The sequence below is a fragment of the Scyliorhinus torazame genome, chromosome 27 (genome assembly GCF_047496885.1).
Source record: "Scyliorhinus torazame isolate Kashiwa2021f chromosome 27, sScyTor2.1, whole genome shotgun sequence".
Lineage (NCBI taxonomy): Eukaryota > Metazoa > Chordata > Chondrichthyes > Carcharhiniformes > Scyliorhinidae > Scyliorhinus > Scyliorhinus torazame.
The window spans coordinates 14479087-14500344 of NC_092733.1; the positions used below are offsets into that span (position 1 = coordinate 14479087).

The window sequence follows — 21258 nt, forward strand, 5'->3', positions numbered from 1 at the left end:
ACCTAGGGAACAAGCTGTGTGCTAGGAAAAGCAACAAATACATTAAAGGGAGAGGTTGGTTGAACTCCATGATACATTTTGGGGTTCTGAAAACGCCTCGCCCATAACAGGACATTCGTCTTCACCTCCGTCTGCAGCACCGGCGAGTCTGACACCCTGACCACCAGCGGACATGGATCCAAATCAATGTTGAGTATTTCCAACATGGCGTTGAAGAAAGAGGTCCAAAAGATTTACTAACTTGGGAGAAGACCAGAACATACGGGTGTGGTTAACTGGCCCCTGAGAGCAACACTCACACTTGCCTACCAACCCAGAAAAGAATCAGCTCATCCTTGCTTTAGTCGGATGAACCCTGTGCTGCACCTTGAATTGGATCAGACTTAGCCGAGCATAGGAGGACGTGGAGTTTACCCTGTGAGGGGCGTCGCTCCATATCTCATCCCCCAAAATGGGACACAACTCACCCTCCCATTTCACTCTCACCTCACTCAACGGAGCTGACTCCATTGAGAGGATATGGCCATATATGCACAAAATACTCCCCCCACCCCCCCCCCAAATCCTCTTCCACAGGGCGGCGGGTGGGGCCAAGGGAAAAGAGGGGAAAGTCTTTCGCGAAAAACCACAAATCTGAAAGTATCTGAAAAGATTGGAACCAGGCAGTTGAAATTTCTCCGACACCTCCTTACAGCTGGCAAACCTGCCCTCCAAGAACGGGTCCCGAGTTCTATCCAAACTCTTCTCCCATCCTGGCCCCAGGCCTGAATCTCGATGCCAAACCTGCAACTCGCTGGCACAAAAAAGGTGTTTGTTTGTTGCAGATTGGGGGTGGGGGGGGGGTGGGGGGGGGGGGGGGGGGGGTCTGAGGTTCAGGTATTGCATTTTCGTACATTACAATAGTCACATTTCAAAAGTGTTTTCATTGGCCAGTATTGAGCTTTGGGACATCCGGGAAAGGCGCTATTTAAATGCAGTGTTGTTCATCGATCCACCCTGTGGTCTAACCAACACCCAAAGACAGAGATATCAGTGCGCGAATCCCCCACAGGGAGAGAATGGGAGAAAAGTGAGAGAGCTCTTGCTCTGAGCTTCAGTGGGAGATCAATACTAATACAGTCAATATTTAATCCCTTATCTTCAGTCTAAACGTCGCCTCGTGTTTTGTTTTAGTTTCTGCTACCCTCCAACCTGACCCTGCTGGGGTTTCTCGAGGAACCTTTTCTATTTCCGTCTGCTCCCCACTTTTTGTGGATTTTCCCTCACTTTTCGAGACCTTTTCCTCTGATGCGTTTGGCGCCCTCACGTGGCCAGATTGCTCCGCCGTGTTGTGTTAGGATTTTGATTGATTACTTGAAAATTTACAGAACTCGTTAAGCTGATGACGTTCCGACTGACAACGCTGGGTTGAGCAAACAAGACTGTTTACCTTTATATAAAGGTCCCTCTGGTGAAAGTCTTCCTCTGCAGGGTTGTTTTTGTTTCTTTGAGGGCAGATGTATTAGAATTACCATACAATCCACAGTATAAGGCACCCCTCTCGCATTGTGTCTTAGATTCCAAAGTATTTAATGAGCTGTAAAACGCTTTGAGGTGTTCACGGTAGCACGGCGCTTCACAGCTCCAGGGTCCCAGGTTCGATTCCCGGCTTGGGTCACTGCCTGTGCGGAGTCTGCACGTTCTCCCCGTGTCTGCGTGGGTTTCCTCCGGGTGCTCCGGTTTCCTCCCACAAGTCCCGAAAGACGTGCTGTTAGGTGAATTGGACATTCTGAATTCTCCCTCCGTGTACCCGGACAGGCGCCGGAATGTGGCGACTCGTGGATTTTCACAGTAACTTCATTGCAGTGTAAGTGTAAGCCTCCTTGTGACAATAAAGATTATTATTATTAGGTTGTTAAAGGCACTATACAAATGTAAGCCTTTGGGCGTGATTGTCTGGCCACGCTGCTCTGGAATAGCATCTCACCGCAGCGCAACGTGGGCGGTGAAAGCCAGGAGACTCCACTCCCGGGATCCACCCGGCTCGTAATTGCGTTGAATCTCGCGAGATGTTGCAAGGAGAATCCCGCCCACAATGGGCGGGGTCACGTTTTGGCAAATCTGCATATTTGCCCCGTGACTGACCATAATCGGTCAGTGAATAAGTCTGCCGAAATAAATTAACTTTCCCAAAAGGCCGAGAACCATCAGACACAATAAAATGCAATTATTGTATCACTGTAACCATATACAACAACCTGCATTTATATAGCACCTTTGATGTAGTAAATGTCTTCAGATGATTCTCAGGATCACTTAACAAACTATATTTGACACTGTTATAACCAGTTCGAGACCAACGGGAATGGGGCAATTAGTCTATCTATGAACCTCGTGGAATACGAGCTTCCCTGGAGGTAGGGTTCCAGGAATGTCTCGGAGGAGGGAGAGAGAAATGAGGTGTAGGGAGGTCATTCCAGAGCTCAAGGCTGTCAATGGCAGAGCCACTAAAATCGGGAATACTGAAGTAGCCGGCATTGGAGGAGTGCAGAAACCTTGGAGGTTGGGAGGTGTGGAGGAGATTACACAGATATTCTTGCTTTGGAAGCCGTGCCTGCAATTGTTCCTCTCTGTCCGCCCTTTCCTTGATTGCGAGCTGCACTTCCTGGAGTTGGAATGAGCTTTCTGGATCGAGAAGGCCCGTTGTCAATCCGCAGGCTGCACTGAGGTGGCTCGCCTGAGGTGAGGCAGTGATAGGAAGGTTTAAAAATGTTCTCAGTGTCTGGGCGACGGAAGCAAATGGTCCTGTTATACATTCCTGATGTGTGCATCAGTATAACCCCTTGCTGCATCTACATCCAGTGAAGACTGGGTTAGGCTGAGCCATGATTGTCATGATATTCAAACACCATATGTCAGAACACCCAACACCACATGGTACAGGAGTGGATCGATACCTGCCTACTAACCTGCCATTCTGGACATGGACCACACCGGCAAACCGCAGCCGATGCAAGTCACGGGGAACCTAGGCACCAACTGGAAGCTCTACAGGCAGCGATTTGACCTGTACATCCGTGCCACCGAAAAACAGAATGTCTCGGATGATTCGAAGATTGCAATGCTCCTCTTCTACGCAGGCCCGCACGCAACCGATGTCTTTAACTCACTGGTGTTCGAAGAAGGCGAAAACCAGGCCAAATATGACACGGTCATCCTCAAACTGGACCAGCACTTTCAAGTTGAAGTAAACGAAAGTTTTGAAAGATACATCTTTCAGCAACGCCTGCAAGGTAAGGAGGAGCTTTTTCAACCCTTTTTGACGCACCTCCGGATTCTAGCGCAGTCCTGCGGTTACGGCACCACTACAGAGTCCATGATCAGGGACCAGATTGTTTTTGGCGTTGCCTCTAGTGGCCTACGCCAGCAGCTTCTTAAAATGAAAAGCCTCACCTTAGCGTCTGCTGTGGAAGCCTGTGTCCTCCATGAAAATGCTACCTGCCGTTTTGCCCGATTTCAGGCGTCCGAGTTGGCACGGAGGGGGTCCCCAGCCGTCGAATCGGCAAGCCAGGCCGCCCACGACGTCGAACGCATCCAGGCCGTCGATTACTTCCCGACCCACGGCCCGGACGACAGCGGCCGCTTCCCGCGCTTTTCGCGGTCTCCCGCGCAGGTGCGCGCCAAAAATAACGGCCACAACGAGGGACGCAGGCGCGCCCACCGCAAGATCGCACTGCGCATGCGCAGTGGCGCAACGAACGCCGTGACGTCATGACGTGCAGCAATTGTGGAGGTCTACACTTAAAAGGGCAATGTCCTGCAAAAAACCGACAGTGCCACAGATGTGCCATGATGGGCCACTACGCAGCCCGCTGTCGTGCGGCTCAACCCATAGATCCGGCGCATCCTCGACAACCTCGCACACGAGTCAGGACCGTCCAGCCCACGCATCAAGACTTCCAGTTAAGTGATGCAGATGACCAGGATGCCTTCCGAGTTGCCGTCATTGATGTCAACAAGGTCAATGCCATCAATCCAGCCGATGAGTGGTGTGCCACCCTGACGGTCAACCCGAATTCGTCGCAAACCCATTAGACTGGACTTATAATACAGTTCATATGTTTAACAAGTTGCACAATTTTACATGATAACCTGTTGTTGTTTATCGTTCCAGATGTCGTCTGACTGGACAACTGTTCAAGTTTTTTTTTTCTTCTTCTCTCGTTCGCATTTCTGTTATGTTATGGTACAACTGGATTCATGTGACGCACTCGACATCGCCCCATGTACATAGTTCCGTCATAGACACATGCTGCACACGACACACACACACTCTTAGATGCACTCACGTCACGATCATATTTATTACCACGTAGGCACATATCTTTGTAAAAAGGGGGGATGTCATGATATTCAAACACACACATCATGATGGACACACTAACAGGCAAATCAGAGTACACAACACCACAACCAATCACAGACAAGAACACCAACCACATAAAAAGCACGAGCACGACACCTGGTGGTCAGTAGGTCTGGGGAGAAGGGAACAAGAAAGAGCTGTTGAAACACCACAAGCAGGGAGCCCCCCACGTGCAGAGTGCAAAGACCAAACTGTAAATAGTGAGTTTAAATAAAGAAGCGTTGTACCATATGCAACTGTGTTGGCTCATCTGTGTGTCAGAACACCCAACACCACAATGATGACTATCTTGGACAAATAGCCAATACGTCGGCTCTGAGATGAAGACTATCAGTTAGCGTCTGTGAAGCTGTACTTTGCCCTGTCATAAAAGCGTCAAGAACGAGAGGGCGCAGATTTAAAGTGATTTGCAAAATAAGCAAATAAAATGTGAGAAAATCTTGCCTGGAAGTTGTGGGGGCAGGTTCGATCGAGGCTTTGGAGAGAGACGGCGTTAGATGATTATTTAAATAGAAACAATGAGCAGGTGATACGGGGAAAAGGCATGGAAATGGCACTAAGTCACCATGCTCGTTTGGGCCTCCTGCTGCATAACAATTCTGTAAATAAAATAAGTAGAGAAAGAGCGTAAAATGATGGGTATAGATTAATTTGTTCTTAATCTGGGACAAACGTTCGGCACAATATCGTGGGCCGAAGGGCCCGTTCTGTGCTGTATTTTCTACGTAATACATTCTCTGGGGGCTGGTTTAGCACAGGGCTAAATAGCTGGCATTTAATGCAGACCAAGGCAGGCCAACAGCACGGTTCAATTCCCGTACCAGCCTCCCCGAACAGGCGCCGGAATGTGGTGACTAGGGGCTTTTCACAGTAACTTCATTTGAAGCCTACTTGTGACAATAAGCGATTTTCAATAAAACCTTTAAAAATATCACCCCGCTTTTCTATTCCTCCCCAACAGCTGGAGAAGAGCATCCGCAGGCTGAGGGAAACATTCCATGCGAGAGCCATTCCTGTCCCAAAAGCTGACTCTTTGATGAGGAGGTATGACAATGACTACGATCTGGTGACCCAAGAGATCCTGCGACTTATAGACCAGGCAGATGGTACGTTTGCAATCAAAAGATATAACCTGGGCGGGGGGTCACATTGTGCTAATTTCAGTCTACCCGTAATCCAGAGGTGCAGGCTAATGCCCTGGGGACAGATGTTCAGACCCCACCACGGCAGCTGGTGGAATTTTAATTTGGTTCATAAAATCTGGAAATGAAAGCTGGGCGACACAATGACGCAGTGGTTAGCACTGCTGCCTCACGCCGCCGAGGACCCGGGTCCCATCCCGACCCTGGGTCACTGTCTGTGTGGGGATTGCACATTCTCCCCGTGTCTGCGTGGGTCTCACCCCCCACAACCCAAAGATGTGCTGGTTCGGTGGATTGGCCACGCTAAATTGCCCCGTAATTGGGGAAAAAATAATTGGGTACTCTAAATTTATTTTTTGAAAAGTTAGTCTCGGTAACGGGTGTGTGTCTGCGTGTGTGGGTGAGTGTGTGTCTGTGTGGGTGTGCGTGTGGATGTGTGTGTCTGGGTGTGTGTGGGTGTGTGTGGGTGTGTGTGTCTGAGTCTGTGTGCTAGTGTGGGTGTCTGAGTGTGTGTGTGTGCGAGTGTGTGAGTGAATGTGTGTGTGTGTGTGGGTGTGAGTCAGTGTGTGGGTGTGAGGGTGTGTGTGGGTGTGAGTGAGTGTGTGGGTGTGAGTGAGTGGATGGGCGTGTGAGTGTGTGGATGTGTGTGGGTGTGTGTGTGAGTGGGTGTGTGGGTGGCTGTGACTGAGAGTGAGTGTGTGTGTGTGTGAGGGTATGAGTGTGTGTGGGTTTGTGTGTAGGTGTGTCTGTGGGTGTGTGTGTGTGAGAGTGTGTATGAGTGTGTGTGTGAGTGTGAGTGTAGGTGGGTGTGTGGGTGTGTATGGGTGTGGGTGTGTGTGTGGCTGTGTGTGGGTGTGTGTGGGTGTGTGGGGGTATGGGTGTGTGTGGGTTTGTGTGTAGGTGTGTCTGTGGGTGTGAGTGTGTGTGGGTGTGTGTGTGTGAGTGTAGGTGTGTGTGAGTGTAGTGGGTGTGTGTGGGTGTGTGTGTGGGTGTGGGTGTGAGTGTAGGTGTGTGTGTGGGTGTGGGTGTGAGTGTAGGTGTGTGTGTGGGTGTGTGAGTGTGAGTGTAGGTGTGTGTGTGTGGGGGGGTGGGGGTGAGTGTGTGTGGGTGTGAGTGTAGGTGGGTGTGTGTGTGAGTGTAGGTGTGTGTGGGTGTATGAGTGTGAGTGTAGGTGGGGGTGGGTGTGAGTGTAGGTGTGTGTGGGTGTGTGTGTGTGAGCGGGTGTGTGAGTGTAGGTGTGTGTGTGGGTGTGTGTGTGAGTGTAGGTGTGTGTGTGGGTGTGTGTGTGAGTGTAGGTGTGTGTGTGAGTGTAGGTGGGTGTGTGTGTGTGTATGGGTGTGGGTGTGTGTGTGGCTGTGTGTGGGTGTGTGGGGGTATGGGTGTGTGTGGGTTTGTGTGTAGGTGTGTCTGTGGGTGTGAGTGTGTGTGGGTGTGTGTGTGTGAGTGTGAGTGTAGGTGTGTGTGAGTGTAGTGGGTGTGGGTGTGTGTGGGTGTGTGTGTGGGTGTGGGTGTGAGTGTAGGTGTGTGTGTGGGTGTGGGTGTGAGTGTAGGTGTGTGTGTGGGTGTGTGAGTGTGAGTGTAGGTGTGTGTGTGTGGGGGGGTGGGGGTGAGTGTGTGTGGGTGTGAGTGTGAGTGTAGGTGGGTGTGTGTGTGAGTGTAGGTGTGTGTGGGTGTATGAGTGTGAGTGTAGGTGGGGGTGGGTGTGAGTGTAGGTGTGTGTGTGTGTGAGTGGGTGTGTGAGTGTAGGTGTGTGTGTGGGTGTGTGTGTGAGTGTAGGTGTGTGTGTGGGTGTGTGTGTGAGTGTAGGTGTGTGTGTGGGTGTGTGTGAACATGTTGGGACTGTGCTGCCTTGCTGACTGGTTGACTGGAGGGCTGCGCCCAGCAAAAAGCCAACAGCTTCAGACGAGAAGAGGCACAAGATGACTTTAGTTCAAACCAAACTCTCATCTGCCTCCCAGTGTCTTAATCCAGGCTTCTGTTTCCCAGGGTTTTTTTAATGGTAAAAATTAGCAGAATCACAGTACATGATCCAAAACACCAGTTAACAGTTCCTGGAACTCCTGAGTGGAGAGTAGAATTTAGCTTCTTCATTCCTGTGATGTGGGAGATCTGGGTTTGTTTTTACTGTTTTATGAGATATGAGCGTCGCTGGCTGGCTCAGCTTTCGTCGTCCATCCCTGACTTCCCTTGAACTGAGTGTCTCGCTCGGCCATTTAACTGAACAGTTAAGAATTAGCCACACTGCTGTGGGTCTGGAGTCACATGTAAGCCAGACCGGGTAAGGACGGCAGATTTCCTTCCCGAAAGGACATTCGTGAACCAGATAGGGTTTTACAACAATCGATGATTGGCCGGTAGATTGCGCCCTGTATGTGTGAACCGTACACATTTGACACAGTGATGGGATAACTGGTAGAGATGGTGGCTTCTCTCCTGGGTAAGATGGAAATCTGAGGAAGGAGGCAGTTTGCTCAGTATGGGCTGATCTAGCTGGGTGAAGCCTCCTCTATTGAAACAAAGGTAACCCCGATCGTTTGCTTTCATTTAGACGCAGAGGAGGGTGCCGAGAACCAGCTGATGAATGATGCAGCGGAGCCGGTAAGTTGCTTATTTTTGAGTGTTCCTTTCCAATGCTTTTGAAGGTTATTTGTTCAACAGGATCGAAACCTCTCCCTCAAAGCTACAAATGCCCACTCACGAAATGATGACTCATTCTGCTCGGCGAACAATCAGCCCAGTTTCCGTTGCTTAACAATTGACAAATGGCCGTTTGTAAGGTAAAGGTTCAGCCTTGCTGAGCTCCACACATGCATGTGTAGAGCACGACAGCACAGTAGCATGGTGGTTAGCACAATTGCTTCACAGCTCCAGGGCCCCAGGTTCGATTCCGGCTTGAGTCACTGTCTGTGCGGAGTCTGCACGTTCTCCCCGTGTGTGCATGGGTTTCCTCCGGGTGCTCCGGTTTCCTCCCACAGTCCAAAGATGTGCAGGTTAGGTGGATTGGCCGTGATAAATTGCCCTTAGTGTCCAAAATTGCCCTTAGTGTTGGGTGGGGTTGCTGGGTTATGGGGATAGGGTGGAGGTGTGGGCTTGGGTAGGGTGCTCTTTCAAAGAGCTCGGTGGGCCGAATGGCCTCCTTCTGCACTGTAAATTCTATGATTCTATGTGGACATTCTCTTCCAGAGAGCAAAGAGCTGACAATTGGGCTGGCAACTGTAGAGGGGCAGATAAGAGAGGCAGACGCTCGTCTTAAGATTTTTGATTACATTTCCTACGTCGTTTTGTCTTCAAGCTTAGCGGAGCCTCCATCTCCTTGCTACGTAACCAGCTTTTTAAGATGACAGAAAGTTTAGACACCATATCACGGAATTGTTACATTCAGAAGGAGGCCATCCTGCACTGCCTCTCCAAACGAGCATCGTGACTTAGTGCCCATTCCCCCGCCTTTTCCCTCTACCCCTGCACATTGTTTCGAACGCCCCGATTGAACTTGCCTCCACCACACTTGCAGACAGTGCATGCCAGACCCCACCCTCTTGCTGTGTGAAAATGCTGTTCCTCACATAACATCTGCTTCTTTTGCAAAATCACTTTAAATCTGGGCCCTCTCGTTCTTCCTTTCACAAGGGGGGGAACAGTTTCTCCCCATCTACTCTGTCCAGCCCCTCTCATGGTTTTGAACATCTTCCCAGCCTTTGCCTGCAGCGGTTCAAGAAAGAAGCTGACCGCCACATTCTCAAGGGCAATTAGGGACGGGCAATAAATGTTGACTGAGCCAGCAACGCCCATGAACAAATATAAAAAAGATGTTTCGACCAAGACTAGTGACTGTAAAGTAGATGCTCTTGTTTGGATGGGTAGTTAGGTTAAGGCCACATTTACCCTCTAAAGATCCCGTGGAGCTCTTCAAAAAAGAGCCACGGACATCTCCTGGTTATTCCTCAACCAGCACCAATGAAAGGAAAAGCAATTAGCTGCTCATCTATCTTGTTGCTGTGTGTGAGATCTTGCTCTGTGCCAACTGTGTGTTCCAGTGACTACACTCCAATACGTTTTCATAGAATCATAGAATTTACGGTACAGAAGGAGGCCATTCGGCCCATCCAGTCTGCACCGTCTCTTAGAAAGAGCACCCTACCCAGGCTCACATCTCCAACCTCTCCCCATAACCCAGTAACCCCACCCAACACTAAGGGCAATTTTGGACACTAAGGGCAATTTAGCATGGCCAGTCCACCTAACCTGCACATCTTTGGACTGTGGGACGAAACCGGAGCACCCGGAGGAATCCCACGCACACACGGGGAGAACGTGCAGACTCCGCACAGACACTGACCCAAGCCGGGAATCGAACCTGGGACCCTGGAGCTGTGAAGCAATTGTGCTGACCACTATGCTACCGTGCAGTTCTTGATTGGCTGTGCAGCACCCGGGACATCCTAATGACCTGGAGTAATACGAACATTGTGACTGTGTCAGCTGTGGCTCAATTCTAGCGCTCTCCCATCAAAGGCGCAAGGTTGTGAGTTCGAATCCCACCCTAGGACTTGAGTCCAAAGATCTACCCTGACACTCCATTGCAGTACGGAGGGAGTGCTGCACTGTCTGGGGTGCTGCCTTGTGGTTGAGGGACCCCCATCTGCCCCTTCCAAGTTTTCGTTAAAGAAAACCCACAGCACCATTTTGAAACTGGATAAGGTCTCCCTGGTGTCCTGGCCAAAGTGTATCCCTCAATAAACAGATTACTTCATCACCATCGCCCTGCTGTGGGTGTGGGATCTTGCTGTGCGTAAATTGGCTGCTGCAGTTCCTAGATTACAACACTAACTGCATTTGAAAATGATCTGTTTGAGTGTGAAGCACTTCAAGGTATCACCTGCTTGTGAAATATGCACTTTAAATGCAAGTCTTTCTTTTTGAAATGCAGTTTGAGAGAGTCTGAGTAACGAGGTTGTTGTATTTTGTTCCTCACAGGGTGAAGGTGATGATGACAATGATCTACAGGTACATGAATGATCAGCGGGCGTGTGTATTCAGCAGTCGGTTTGATATAAGTGGCATGAAGCCTAATGCATTATTCATTTTACCTTGTGTCTCTTAATTGAGATTAGGATGGCAGGATGGGGGACTTAAAAAACAGATTTTCATCGCTTCTCGGCCTTTTGGCTAAGATCAAGTGTAGTAGGAGCCTTTTGGCTCCGATCTGGTATGTCTCTTGTGGGGACCATGAATTGGATTCAATTTGAATTGTTTTTTGGAGCAGGCGAGGAGCTGGATTAGGGGTTCGCCCCTGACCCACACTCTGAGCCCTGGCTTGGTAACTCAGAAAAAGTAATTTAAAAAATGTTTTAAAAAAAAATTTTCATGGGGTGTGTGGCGAGGGCAACATTTACTTCCCATCCCTAATTGCCCCTTGAGAAGGTGGTGGTGAGCCGCCTTGTTGAGCCGCTGCAGTCCGTGTGGTGCAGGTACACCCACTGTGCTGTTAGGGAGGGAGTTCCAGGCTTTTGACCCAGCGACAGTGAAGGAACGGCGACATATTTCCAAGTCAGGATGATGTGGGGCTTGGAGGGGAACCTCCAGGTGGAGGTGTTCCCAGGTATCTGCTGCTCTTGTCCTTCTAGATGGTAGTGGCCGTGGGTTTGGAAGGTGCTGCCTCAGAAGCCTTGGTGAGTTCCTGCAGTGCATCTTGTAGATGGTGCACACGGCTGCCACTGTGCGTCGGCGGTGGAGGGAGTGAATGTTAAAGGTGGTGGATGGGGTAATGAATAGGTTAGTCCAGGATGGTGTCGAGCTTCTTCAGTGACTCTCCTCTCCTGGGTCTTGTCCAGTATTGTGGAAACTAGTCTACAATCTTGGAGACTCTGGGAAACTGATAACCTTAATTAAGCCTTGCGTAACAAATTGGGGCAGCAAATTGCAACAATTTGTGTAACAATTTGGGGCAACATCTTGGATTTCCAAGCCAGGGATTCTTAGACCAGTTATATCAGTTTACTCAATGAAGATGAGGTAATAGTTAGATGCATTACATGCCTGTGTCATCCCATCCACAGGGTTCTTGTGTGAATACAAACCCTTGCTCCATGAGAATTGGGTGGTGTGTTATGTCCAGATTTGCTCTTTTTATTTCTGCACTGTGATTGTGTTTCTGGTCTGTGTTCAAACAGGGAATAGTGGACCAGTTAAGGATGCTTCCCCTGACTGAGGAGAACTTACGAATGTTTAACTTGGCAAGGAACAATGAGATTCCTAGTAATCAAAGGCAGTTTGCATGCTCGCCCTGTGACAGAAATTGGTGGAGGAATGTGCCTGACAGGAAGCAGGTAATGTTGCTCCTAGCCATCAACGCCGTCCTAGTGGTGGAAGTGTCCTTATTTCATTGATTGCCAACGGAGCAGAAACTGACCCGGGGGCTTCGCTTGTCCTGGTCAGAGATATGAAAAGCCAGTGACAACGTGCGGCTGGCCAGGTTAATGAGGCCGTCACCAATTGCAAACTCAGGTTCATTTCTAGATGGGAAAGGAAGAGGCACTGGGCGAGATTCTCTGGCCTTCCTGCGTGGCCTGTTTCTCAGCTCTCCTGGTACCGCTGCTGCCCCACGGGATTTCCCACTGAATCCACCCCGGACTGACGGGAAACCCACGGACGGGACGCACCATCGGTGGGACTGGATGATCCTGCTTACGCGAACCGCTGGACGATCTCGCCCATTGTTGAACTTTGGTGTGGCCACACTCAGGACAACTGTGCACAGTTCTGATCTTCCTTTATATATATTGTTACAGGCCAGGGTTTAGAGAACACCAAAGTGTATCATAGAATTCACCTGACCCGCAACATTTAATAGATTTTGGTTATGGGGAGTACAAGGGCCCACTCTACAGGTGTGATGCAACAGAGATGTAAAGTACTTTTAAAACAAAACAATGTTTATTCTATGAATCCAGTTAACATTTTATAAACATGGGCAGCACGGTGGCGCAGTGGTAGCACTGCAGTCTCACGGCGCCGAGGTCCCAGGTTCGATCCCGGCTCTGGGTCACTGTCCGTGTGGAGTTTGCACATTCTCCCCGTGTTTGCGTGGGTTTCGCCTCCACAACCCAAAGATGTGCAAGGTAGGTGGATTGGCCACGCTAAATTGCCCCTTCATTGAAAAAAATGAATTGGGTACTCTAAAGTAAAAAAAAAACATTTTATAAACACACAGTAAACATCTTAGCAACTATCAACTCAAATACTCCCCCCAAAGAATACAGTACTCTATAAGTAACCCTTAATCTTTCCTCACAACATCCATAAGACAAATACCCTCTTTAACAAAGATAGTGGGTTTTAAATTCTCTACTGAGAGCAGTTATCACTTCTAAATTAGCAAGTGATCTGAAGGCATTCCTTTTCATGAAGCGAGAGATCAAAATTACACCTTGTTTGGCTGGATGCAGCTCCAACTCTGAAAACGAAACTAAAACACAGACACACACCAGCTTTTTGGTCAAAGCGAAAGTAAAAAGCAACAGACCAAAACCCAGCTCCACCCACACTCTGACATCACTGCAGCTATTGATAAACACCCATTTCTTAAAGGTACATCCACTACAGTTATTTGATAACCACCCATTTCTTAAAGGTACACCCAATACAGCTATTTGATAAACACCCATTTCTTAAAGGTACATCCACTACAGTTATTTGATAAACACCCATTTCTTAAAGGTACATCCACTACAGCTATTTGATAAACACCCATTTCTTAAAGGTACATCCACTACAGTTATTTGATAACCACCCATTTCTTAAAGGTACATCCACTACAGCTACTTGATAAACACCCATTTCTTAAAGGTACATCCACTACAGTTATTTGATAACCACCCATTTCTTAAAGGTACACCCAATACAGCTATTTGATAAACACCCATTTCTTAAAGGTATACGTACTACAGCTATTTGATAAACACCCATTTCTTAAAGGTAAATCCACCTGACAATATATACATACATATATATTATACCTATCGGGAAAGGTGAACATATTATGGTTCCCAACCTCTAGAAGAGATGGGTTGACCTGGAAATTTCATAGAATGGATGCACAGTAGGGACGTAGGCCGGAACCCTCTGACCGATCGCTGGTGGCGGGATTCGCTGTTCCTGCCGGGAGAGCACCCCCGCCCGCGGGGCTCCCAGTGGGGTGACCCACTGGGAATGCCCACTGACAGTGGCAGGAACAGAGAATCCCGCCGCCAGTGAACGGCGCGCCGCCTCCCGCAGTTGAGGAACACGCGGCTGGGAGGCCGGAGAACCCTGTCCCCAGTGCTTCCACTTCAGAGAGTGAATTCAAAATGAAGGATTGTAATTGTTCGCCAGTCATTAACAATACCAATTGGGAGTTCAGGAGAAGCCTTTTGACAAAAAGAGAGGTGAGAATGTGGAAATTGCGAGAGGTTTTTTAAAAACTATTTTAAAAATATTTTTATTCTCCTTTTTCACATTTTCTCCCAAATTTACACCCACCAACAATAAATAATCAGCAACAAATATGTCAATCCCCGTATCAATGACAACGATCCCATTCTCCCACCAAACCCAAAACATTAGCCCGCATGTTGACATAAACAAATGACAAAAAGGAATCAGGGATCACCCATAGTCACCCCATAGTCACCCTTAATACACACAGCCCCCCTTCCCCCCAACCCTCCCACCCACCCCACCCCCAACTAATGTTCGCTGTTATCCAGTTCTTGAAAGTGCACGATGATTAACGCCCATGAATTGTAGAACCCCTCCATCCTTCCCCTCAGTTCAAACTTAACCTTCTCAAGAGTCAAGAATTCCAACAGGTCCCCCCGTCACGCCAGGGCACTGGGTGGAGAGGCTGCTCTCCATCCCAACAGGGACCGTCCGCAGGGAGTGGTTGAGGGGAACAGTTTAAAGGCTTTTAAGGTAAAGCTATATATTTTAAAAATGTGGAAGAGAGGGCGAGAAGGTTCTGGTGATGGCGTGCGATGAAGTGGGCGCGAGTAGGGGCATGTAGAGCACAAACAACACAGGGCAGACAAGGGTTGTACATTCGATATAAATAAACATTTTATCAGAGTTTTTAATCTCCCAGTATTGCAGGATTTTGTCTTTATATTAGCGGCATGGAAAACTGGGTTAGCCGATAATGATGAGTTGACTCTCTCGCCAGGTCTCGCGATGTCGGAGATGTAAAAGGAGGTATGAGGCAGTGCCAAGGGACGAGGAGTGGGGTCTTGCTGAGTATATTTGCCAAATCTGCAATCATTCTTTCAGGTAAGATCTAGTCTCCGCGTAACTCTGCCTCGTGCACATCATGCAAAAGGACAAGAGGTATTAATGGGTGGTCTTTGCCCATTGCTGCCAGTCCGGTGATGATGGAGAATTTGGTACTTGGGGTATAGTTTTGGAAACCCTGCTGCCAACCCTTCATCAGCTTTGGCCTTCGAAGAATTGTTGTTCCGTTTCACTCTCGGGTTTGGAACGTTCACTGAGCTGTCATTCAAAGCTAATCATCCATCCGACACACCCGACGTGTCTTCTCCAAAGGGAGAGTGGATGTTCAGTGGTTTCCTGTTGTGTTCCTCACAGTTTTCATCTTCGACCCATGGCTGCCAAGACTAAAGAGTCCCGGACATGAGGAGGGGGAAAATTACTCTCAGCCACAGGACTCCCAGTGGACATCAGCCCAGCATTCAGAGCTCTCTCTGATCCCCTGGGCTGTCCAGAGTGGGGTTCGGAACCAACACTCCTGACTGTAAGGCAGGAATGCTACCACCGACCCAGTGGTCACTCGATTAGATGTTAGTTCCCCAGTAGTTAGGGACCAGTACACAGTGAGCCAATCTTTCCTTGCCTGTGTTATTTCAGAACTGGGTTACCCAAGTTTCTGCTAATAAAGTGAAACAGACCTGTTAAGATCTCCTAGAAAGGAGAGGGGCTTTGGTTTGGTTTAGTGGGAATGGCTTTCGCTTCCGAATCCCGGGAAATTGGTGCTGAGTCCCACTTCCGCGTTTGAGAACCTAACACAAACGTGCTGAAATTCTGGGTCAGTTGTCCCAACAATAATACCCTCCGCAGATAGTGGTTGCAACATGATGACTAGACACTTCCTCCATTTAGACATACACGATAGGCCTCAAATAGATAAATTGAAAAGTCGGAGAGTCATACCGAACGTGCATTGATCCTGGATCAGACCACACTTTGAGTACTGAGTGCAGGGTGGCACGGTAACACAGTGGTTGACACTGTTGCGTGGCACGGTCGCACAGTGCTTAGCACTGTTGCTTCACAGCGCCGGGGACCCGGGTTTGATTCGCGGCTTGGGTGACTACCTGTGCGGAGTCTGCACGTCCTCCCCGTGTCGGTGTGGGTTTCCTCCGGGTGCTCTGGTTTCCTCCCACAGTCCAAAGATGTGCGGGTTAGGTGGATTGGACACGCCAAATTGCCCCTCAGTGTCCAACGGTTAGGTGGGGTTATTTGGTTATACGGGGATGGGGGGGGGAGATGTGGGCTTAAGTGTGGTGCTCTTTCCAAGAGCCGGTGTAGACTCGATGGGCCGAGTGGCCTCCTTCGGCACTTAAATTCTATAAGAATTCCGGTCACCATATTATAAAAAGGATATTGAGGCACTGGAGAGGTCGCAAAGGAGATTTACAAGCACGATTCCAGAAATGTGTGGGTTTACACATCAGAAAAGGATCGAAAGGGCAGCACGGTAGCATTGTGGATAGCACAATTGCTTCACAGCTCCAGGTTCGATTCCGGCTTGGGTCACTGTCTGTGCGGAGTCTGCACATCCTCCCCGTGTCTGCGTGGGTTTCCTCCGGGCGCTCCGGTTTCCTCCCACAGTCCAAAGATGTGCAGGTTAGGCGGATTGGCCATGTTAAATTGCCCTTAGTGTCCAAAATTGCCCTTAGTGTTGGGTGGGGTTACTGGGTTATGGGGATAGGGTGGAGGTGTGGACCTTGGGTAGGGTGCTCTTTCCAAGAGCCGGTGCAGACTCGATGGGCCGAATGGCCTCCTCTGCACTGTAAATTCTATGAAATCTATGACAGACTGGATCTCTTTTCTCATGAGAGAAAAGGAGGGAGGCGACCTCATCAAATTTCTTTAAATGGTGAAAAGTTTTGATCGAGTTGAGAGAACGATTCCTCTTGTAGAGGATGATGTGGAGATGCCGGCGTTGGACTGGGGTGAGCACAGTAAGAAGTCTTACAACACCAGGTTAAAGTCCAACAGGTTTGTTTCAAACACTAGCTTTCGGAGCACTGCTCCTTCCTCAGGTGAATGAAGAGGTATGTTCCAGAAACATATATATAGACAAAGTCAAAGGTGCAAGACAATGCTTAGAATGCGAGTATTTGCAGGTAATTAAGTCTTTACAGATCCAGAGATGGGGTAACCCCAGGTTAAAGAGGTGTGAAGTGTGTCAAGCCAGGACAGTTGGTAGGATTTCGCAGGCCAGATGGTGGGGGATGAATGTAATGTGACATGAATCCCAGGTCCCGGTTGAGGCCGCACTCGTGTGTGCGGAACTTGGTTATAAGCTTCTGTTAGGAGATTCTGCGTTGTCGCGCGTCCTGAAGGCCGCCTTGGAGAACGCTTACCCGGAGATCAGAGGCTGAATGCCCTTGACTGCTGAAGTGTTCCCCGACTGGAAGGGAACATTCCTGCCTGGTGATTGTAACACGATGTCTGTTCATTCGTTGTCGCAGCGGACAACGCAGAATCGCTGAGCGTAAACTATAGCCAAGTTCTGCACACATGAGTGCGGCCTCAACCGGGACCTGGGATTCATGTCGCATTACATTCATCCCCTACCATCTGGCCTGGGCTTGCAAAATCCTACCAACTGTCCTGGCTTGACACAATTCACACCTCTTTAACCTGGGGCACCCCTATCTCTGGATCTGTAAAGACTTAATTACCTGCAAATGCTCGCATTCTAAGCATTGTCTTGCATCTTTGAATTTGTCTATATATATGTTTCTGGAACATACCTCTTCATTCACCTGAGGAAGGAGCAGCGCTCCAAAAGCTAGTGACATCGAAACAAACCTGTTGGACTTTAACCTGGTGTTGTCAGCCTTCTTCTTGTAGAGGAAGTGCAGAACTAGAGGCCATCAATATAAGACAGCCACCAAGACGCCCATAAGGGATTTCGGGAGAAACGCCTTCACCCAGAGAGTGGTGAGAATGTGGAATTCACTCTACACAGGGAGTGGTTGAGGGGAATAGTATAGATAGTTTTGAGGGCGATGGGGATAGAGGGTTACGCTGGTAGATTTAGATGAGGAATGATGAGAGGAAACTGGATGGGCTGAATGGCCTAGTTCTGTGCTCTGTATCCTATGTAAACAGGGCAAGTGGCATCACGCAGATGGGAATCGCTGCACAAGAAGTTGTCGAACTGTTGCTCTGTACTTTGATTGAACAAAACACATTCCTGATTCTCTTGGCACCTCGATTGGAAATTGGAGTGAAGAATTGTCTTTGTCTGTGCTTAGGGAGAGCTCTGAACTCCAGATAATGGACCGATATCAAACAGAGCAATTAATTCCTATCCAACTGTTATTCCCCCTGCCCCACACAGTAATTAGATCTGTTGGACTGCATGATGTTCCACACACTTGGCTTCTGAGCATTAACCCCTGATAGGAGTCATCTCTTGGATTGACCGAAAATCTCTGGGAACTGATTTCCTCACGGCGACAGGCAAGAAAAAGTCTTGGCCGTTTAAAAGCAAAGCTCTTTATTTTCTTTGCCCGCTTTCACTTCTCGTTCGATAAAATGATTCGAGAAGTGAAAATGTTTGTATGAGAGTCAAGAGCCCATCCGATTGGCTCATGAAGTTTGTTCGCTTCATCATTGGTCATGGGAAGGCGGGGCATCATGGGAATGGAATTACCCAAAGGTCAAAGGTGGGAGGGCAGGGGATAGGGTGTTTGGAGCCTGGAGGTCATGTGATGAAGCCTTCAGGAATATGGTATGTCCAAAGTTGGAAACTAACCCACCATTAAGTTGCTTCTCCCTCTCTCCCTCTCTCTCTCTCTCTCTCTCAGGAGCTATGGACAGATGGGGCTTCCTGCACCGTGCTACAACTGCCGGAGTGTTGTCCTACCCATCCACATCATCCCACCCAAAAGAAACCCGTTGCCCTTGGGAAACGAGAGACGGACTCCACACGGCTGCTGTGCTGAGGATTGTTACAACAGGCAAGGTAGCAAACTCTTGTCCCATTTTAATAATGTCACGTGTGTCCAGGCATCTCACCTCGGGTTGAGCATGAAGCGAGGCCCTTTGTTTGAAATGTCTACTGGAGCCCGTGTGCAGGTCAGCGCTTTCCAATGGTGTTTTACCCTAACAAGCTGCATTTATCTAGCACCTTCAACAGAGTAAAATGCTCCAAAGGTGAATGTCTTCAGACAATATGTGACACTAACTAAGCCACATAAGGAGACATTAGCGCAGGGTATTGTGACTGAGGCCTGTCTACCATCGACAAGTCACAGATCAGGATTGTGATGGGATACTCTCCCTTCGCTTGGGTGTGTACAGCTCCAGCAAGCTCAAGAAGCTCGACACCACCCAGGACATTGCCGCCCACTTTCTTGGCACCCAATCCACCACCTTAAACATTTACCCGCCCCAACATTGGGGCACAGTAGAGGCCGCGGGTTCCATCTACAAGGCGCGCAAAGATTAATATTTAAAAATAATAATCTTTATTGTTATTGTCACAAATAGGCTTACATTAACGCTGCAATGAAGTTACTATGAAAAGCCCCTAGTCGCCACACTCCGGCGCCTGTTCGGGTGCATAGAGAGAGAATTCAGAATGTCCAATTCACCTAACAGCACGTCTTTCGGGAATTATGGGAGGAAACCGGAGCGCCCGGAGGAAACCCACGCAGACACGGGGAGAACATGCAGACTCCGCACAGACAGTGACCCGAGCCGGGAATCGAACCTGGGACCCTGGTGCTGTGAAGCAACAGTGCTGACCACTGTGTTACCGTGAGGCCCATGTCACGGCGGCCAAGATTAGTAGATATATGGGAACACCACCAGCTGGAGGTCCCCCTCCAAACCACTCACTATCCTTCCTTGGAAATATATCACTGTCGCTGGGTCAAAATCCAGGAACTCCCTCCCTAACAACACGGTGGGTGTACCTACACCCCATGGACTGCAGCGGCTAAAGAAGGTGGCTCATCACCACCCTCCCAAATGCAATTAGGGATGGGAACGGCCACATCCTGAGAATTTGTTTCCAACGGTATCTGGCACTGTGGGCCTAGGCTAGTTAGCAGTCCTGAAACCAAATTAAACTAAACCTAGAACGGCTGACATGAACAAGATGTCATCCTAACTCACAGCAAGTCAAGATGGCACTGCCTTGGTGGTCGATATTCCACGATAACAAAGAATTTCCTTGTCTCTGGCAGAACCATACGTTGCTGGGACACACTGCATCCATCCCAGGACGCGACAGGTGCGTGGTCTACCCAAGGTGCTGTGCCCCAGCCAAAACCACGAGTCTACTGGGTCAACTGTCCCCAGCTGCATTGGCCAGGGCTCCTCGATGGAGTGTGACGTGGAAGATATCATCCAGGAGGATTTGATGGCAATCCCAGAAGAAGACGAAGATGAATGAATGACTCGGTGGGATGGTGAATGCATCACTTGAGCTGAAGATGCCTCCACGCTCAAAGTCCTGGTGCCTTTAATCTCGGATTATTGTGAGCCGAGAATGGATGATGAAATGGGCTTGGAGAAGGTCCCTTAGAGCATAGCTTATGTCAAACCCTGGTAAATGTGACTGAGACGCCTCCGGCCAGGGAATGCAGATTGGCAAGTAGCATTTTGTAGCTTTCAGTAAAACCATTTTTGCTTTTTTTATCCTTCCAGAAATTATTTTATTAAACAGTATTTCAATTATTAGTTGACTCCAGAATTATATTTTGCTTAAATCTTTACAGCTTAAAAGGTAAACATTATTTACAATCACAGAATAGGAAGTCAAAGAGAAGCAGGAGGAACGGGCGGCACAGTAGCACAGTGGTTAGCACTGTTGCTTCACAGCTCCAGGGTCCCAGGTTCGATTCCCCGCTTGGGTCACTGTCTGTGCGGAGTCTGCACGTTCTCGCCGTGTCTGCGTGGGTTTCCTCCGGGTGCTCCGGTTTCATCCCACAACCCAAACACGTGCAGGTTAGTGGATTGGCCACGCTAAATTGCCCCTTAATGGGAAAAAAAAATAATTGGGTACTCTAAATTTATTTTTTAAAAAGAAATTCCTCCTCGCCTCAGTCTTAACTGGTCAACACGATATGATGAAATGAGTAGCAAAATTGAAAGAATGTCTACATATGTGTGTGGTGAACCTGGATTTTGGGTCAAGGGTTTTCTCCCCAACAATTAATTCCCGGTAATGATTTCAATGCAATTTGAAAAAGAAAATTCCAAAAGGGTTATGACAAGATGTAACAAAATACCTGATTTTCTACAGCAAATGCTGGACAATCTCAGCAGCTCTGACAGCATCTGTGGAGAGAGAAGGAAGCTAACGTTTCGAGCCTGTATGGCTCTTTGTCAAGGCTGGGGAGAACTGAAAATAGGGTCAGACTTATATTGTTGTGGGGCGGGGTGGCGTTGCAGTATATCGAGGGCCAATGATAGATG

The 21258-nt window shown here is 48.7% G+C and overlaps 1 protein-coding gene and 1 non-coding gene across 2 annotated transcripts in view; both read left to right on the forward strand.

Annotated features, from left to right (window-relative positions):
* LOC140403228 (shiftless antiviral inhibitor of ribosomal frameshifting protein homolog) overlaps window positions 1–20517 on the forward strand; it is a 47015-nt gene extending 26498 nt beyond the window's left edge. Inside the window, exons 2-8 of the mRNA XM_072490990.1 lie at window positions 5367–5511; window positions 8096–8145; window positions 10522–10551; window positions 11718–11873; window positions 14744–14847; window positions 18639–18796; window positions 20025–20517. Coding sequence (XP_072347091.1) covers window positions 5367–5511; window positions 8096–8145; window positions 10522–10551; window positions 11718–11873; window positions 14744–14847; window positions 18639–18796; window positions 20025–20233 — 852 coding nt within the window. The 3' untranslated portion in view covers window positions 20234–20517. The remainder of the gene's footprint in view (window positions 1–5366; window positions 5512–8095; window positions 8146–10521; window positions 10552–11717; window positions 11874–14743; window positions 14848–18638; window positions 18797–20024) is intronic.
* Window positions 10694–10881, forward strand: LOC140403410 (U2 spliceosomal RNA). The gene has a single exon (XR_011938304.1). It is a non-coding gene; the product is annotated as a U2 spliceosomal RNA (small nuclear RNA).
* Window positions 20518–21258: the final 741 nt, after the last annotated feature.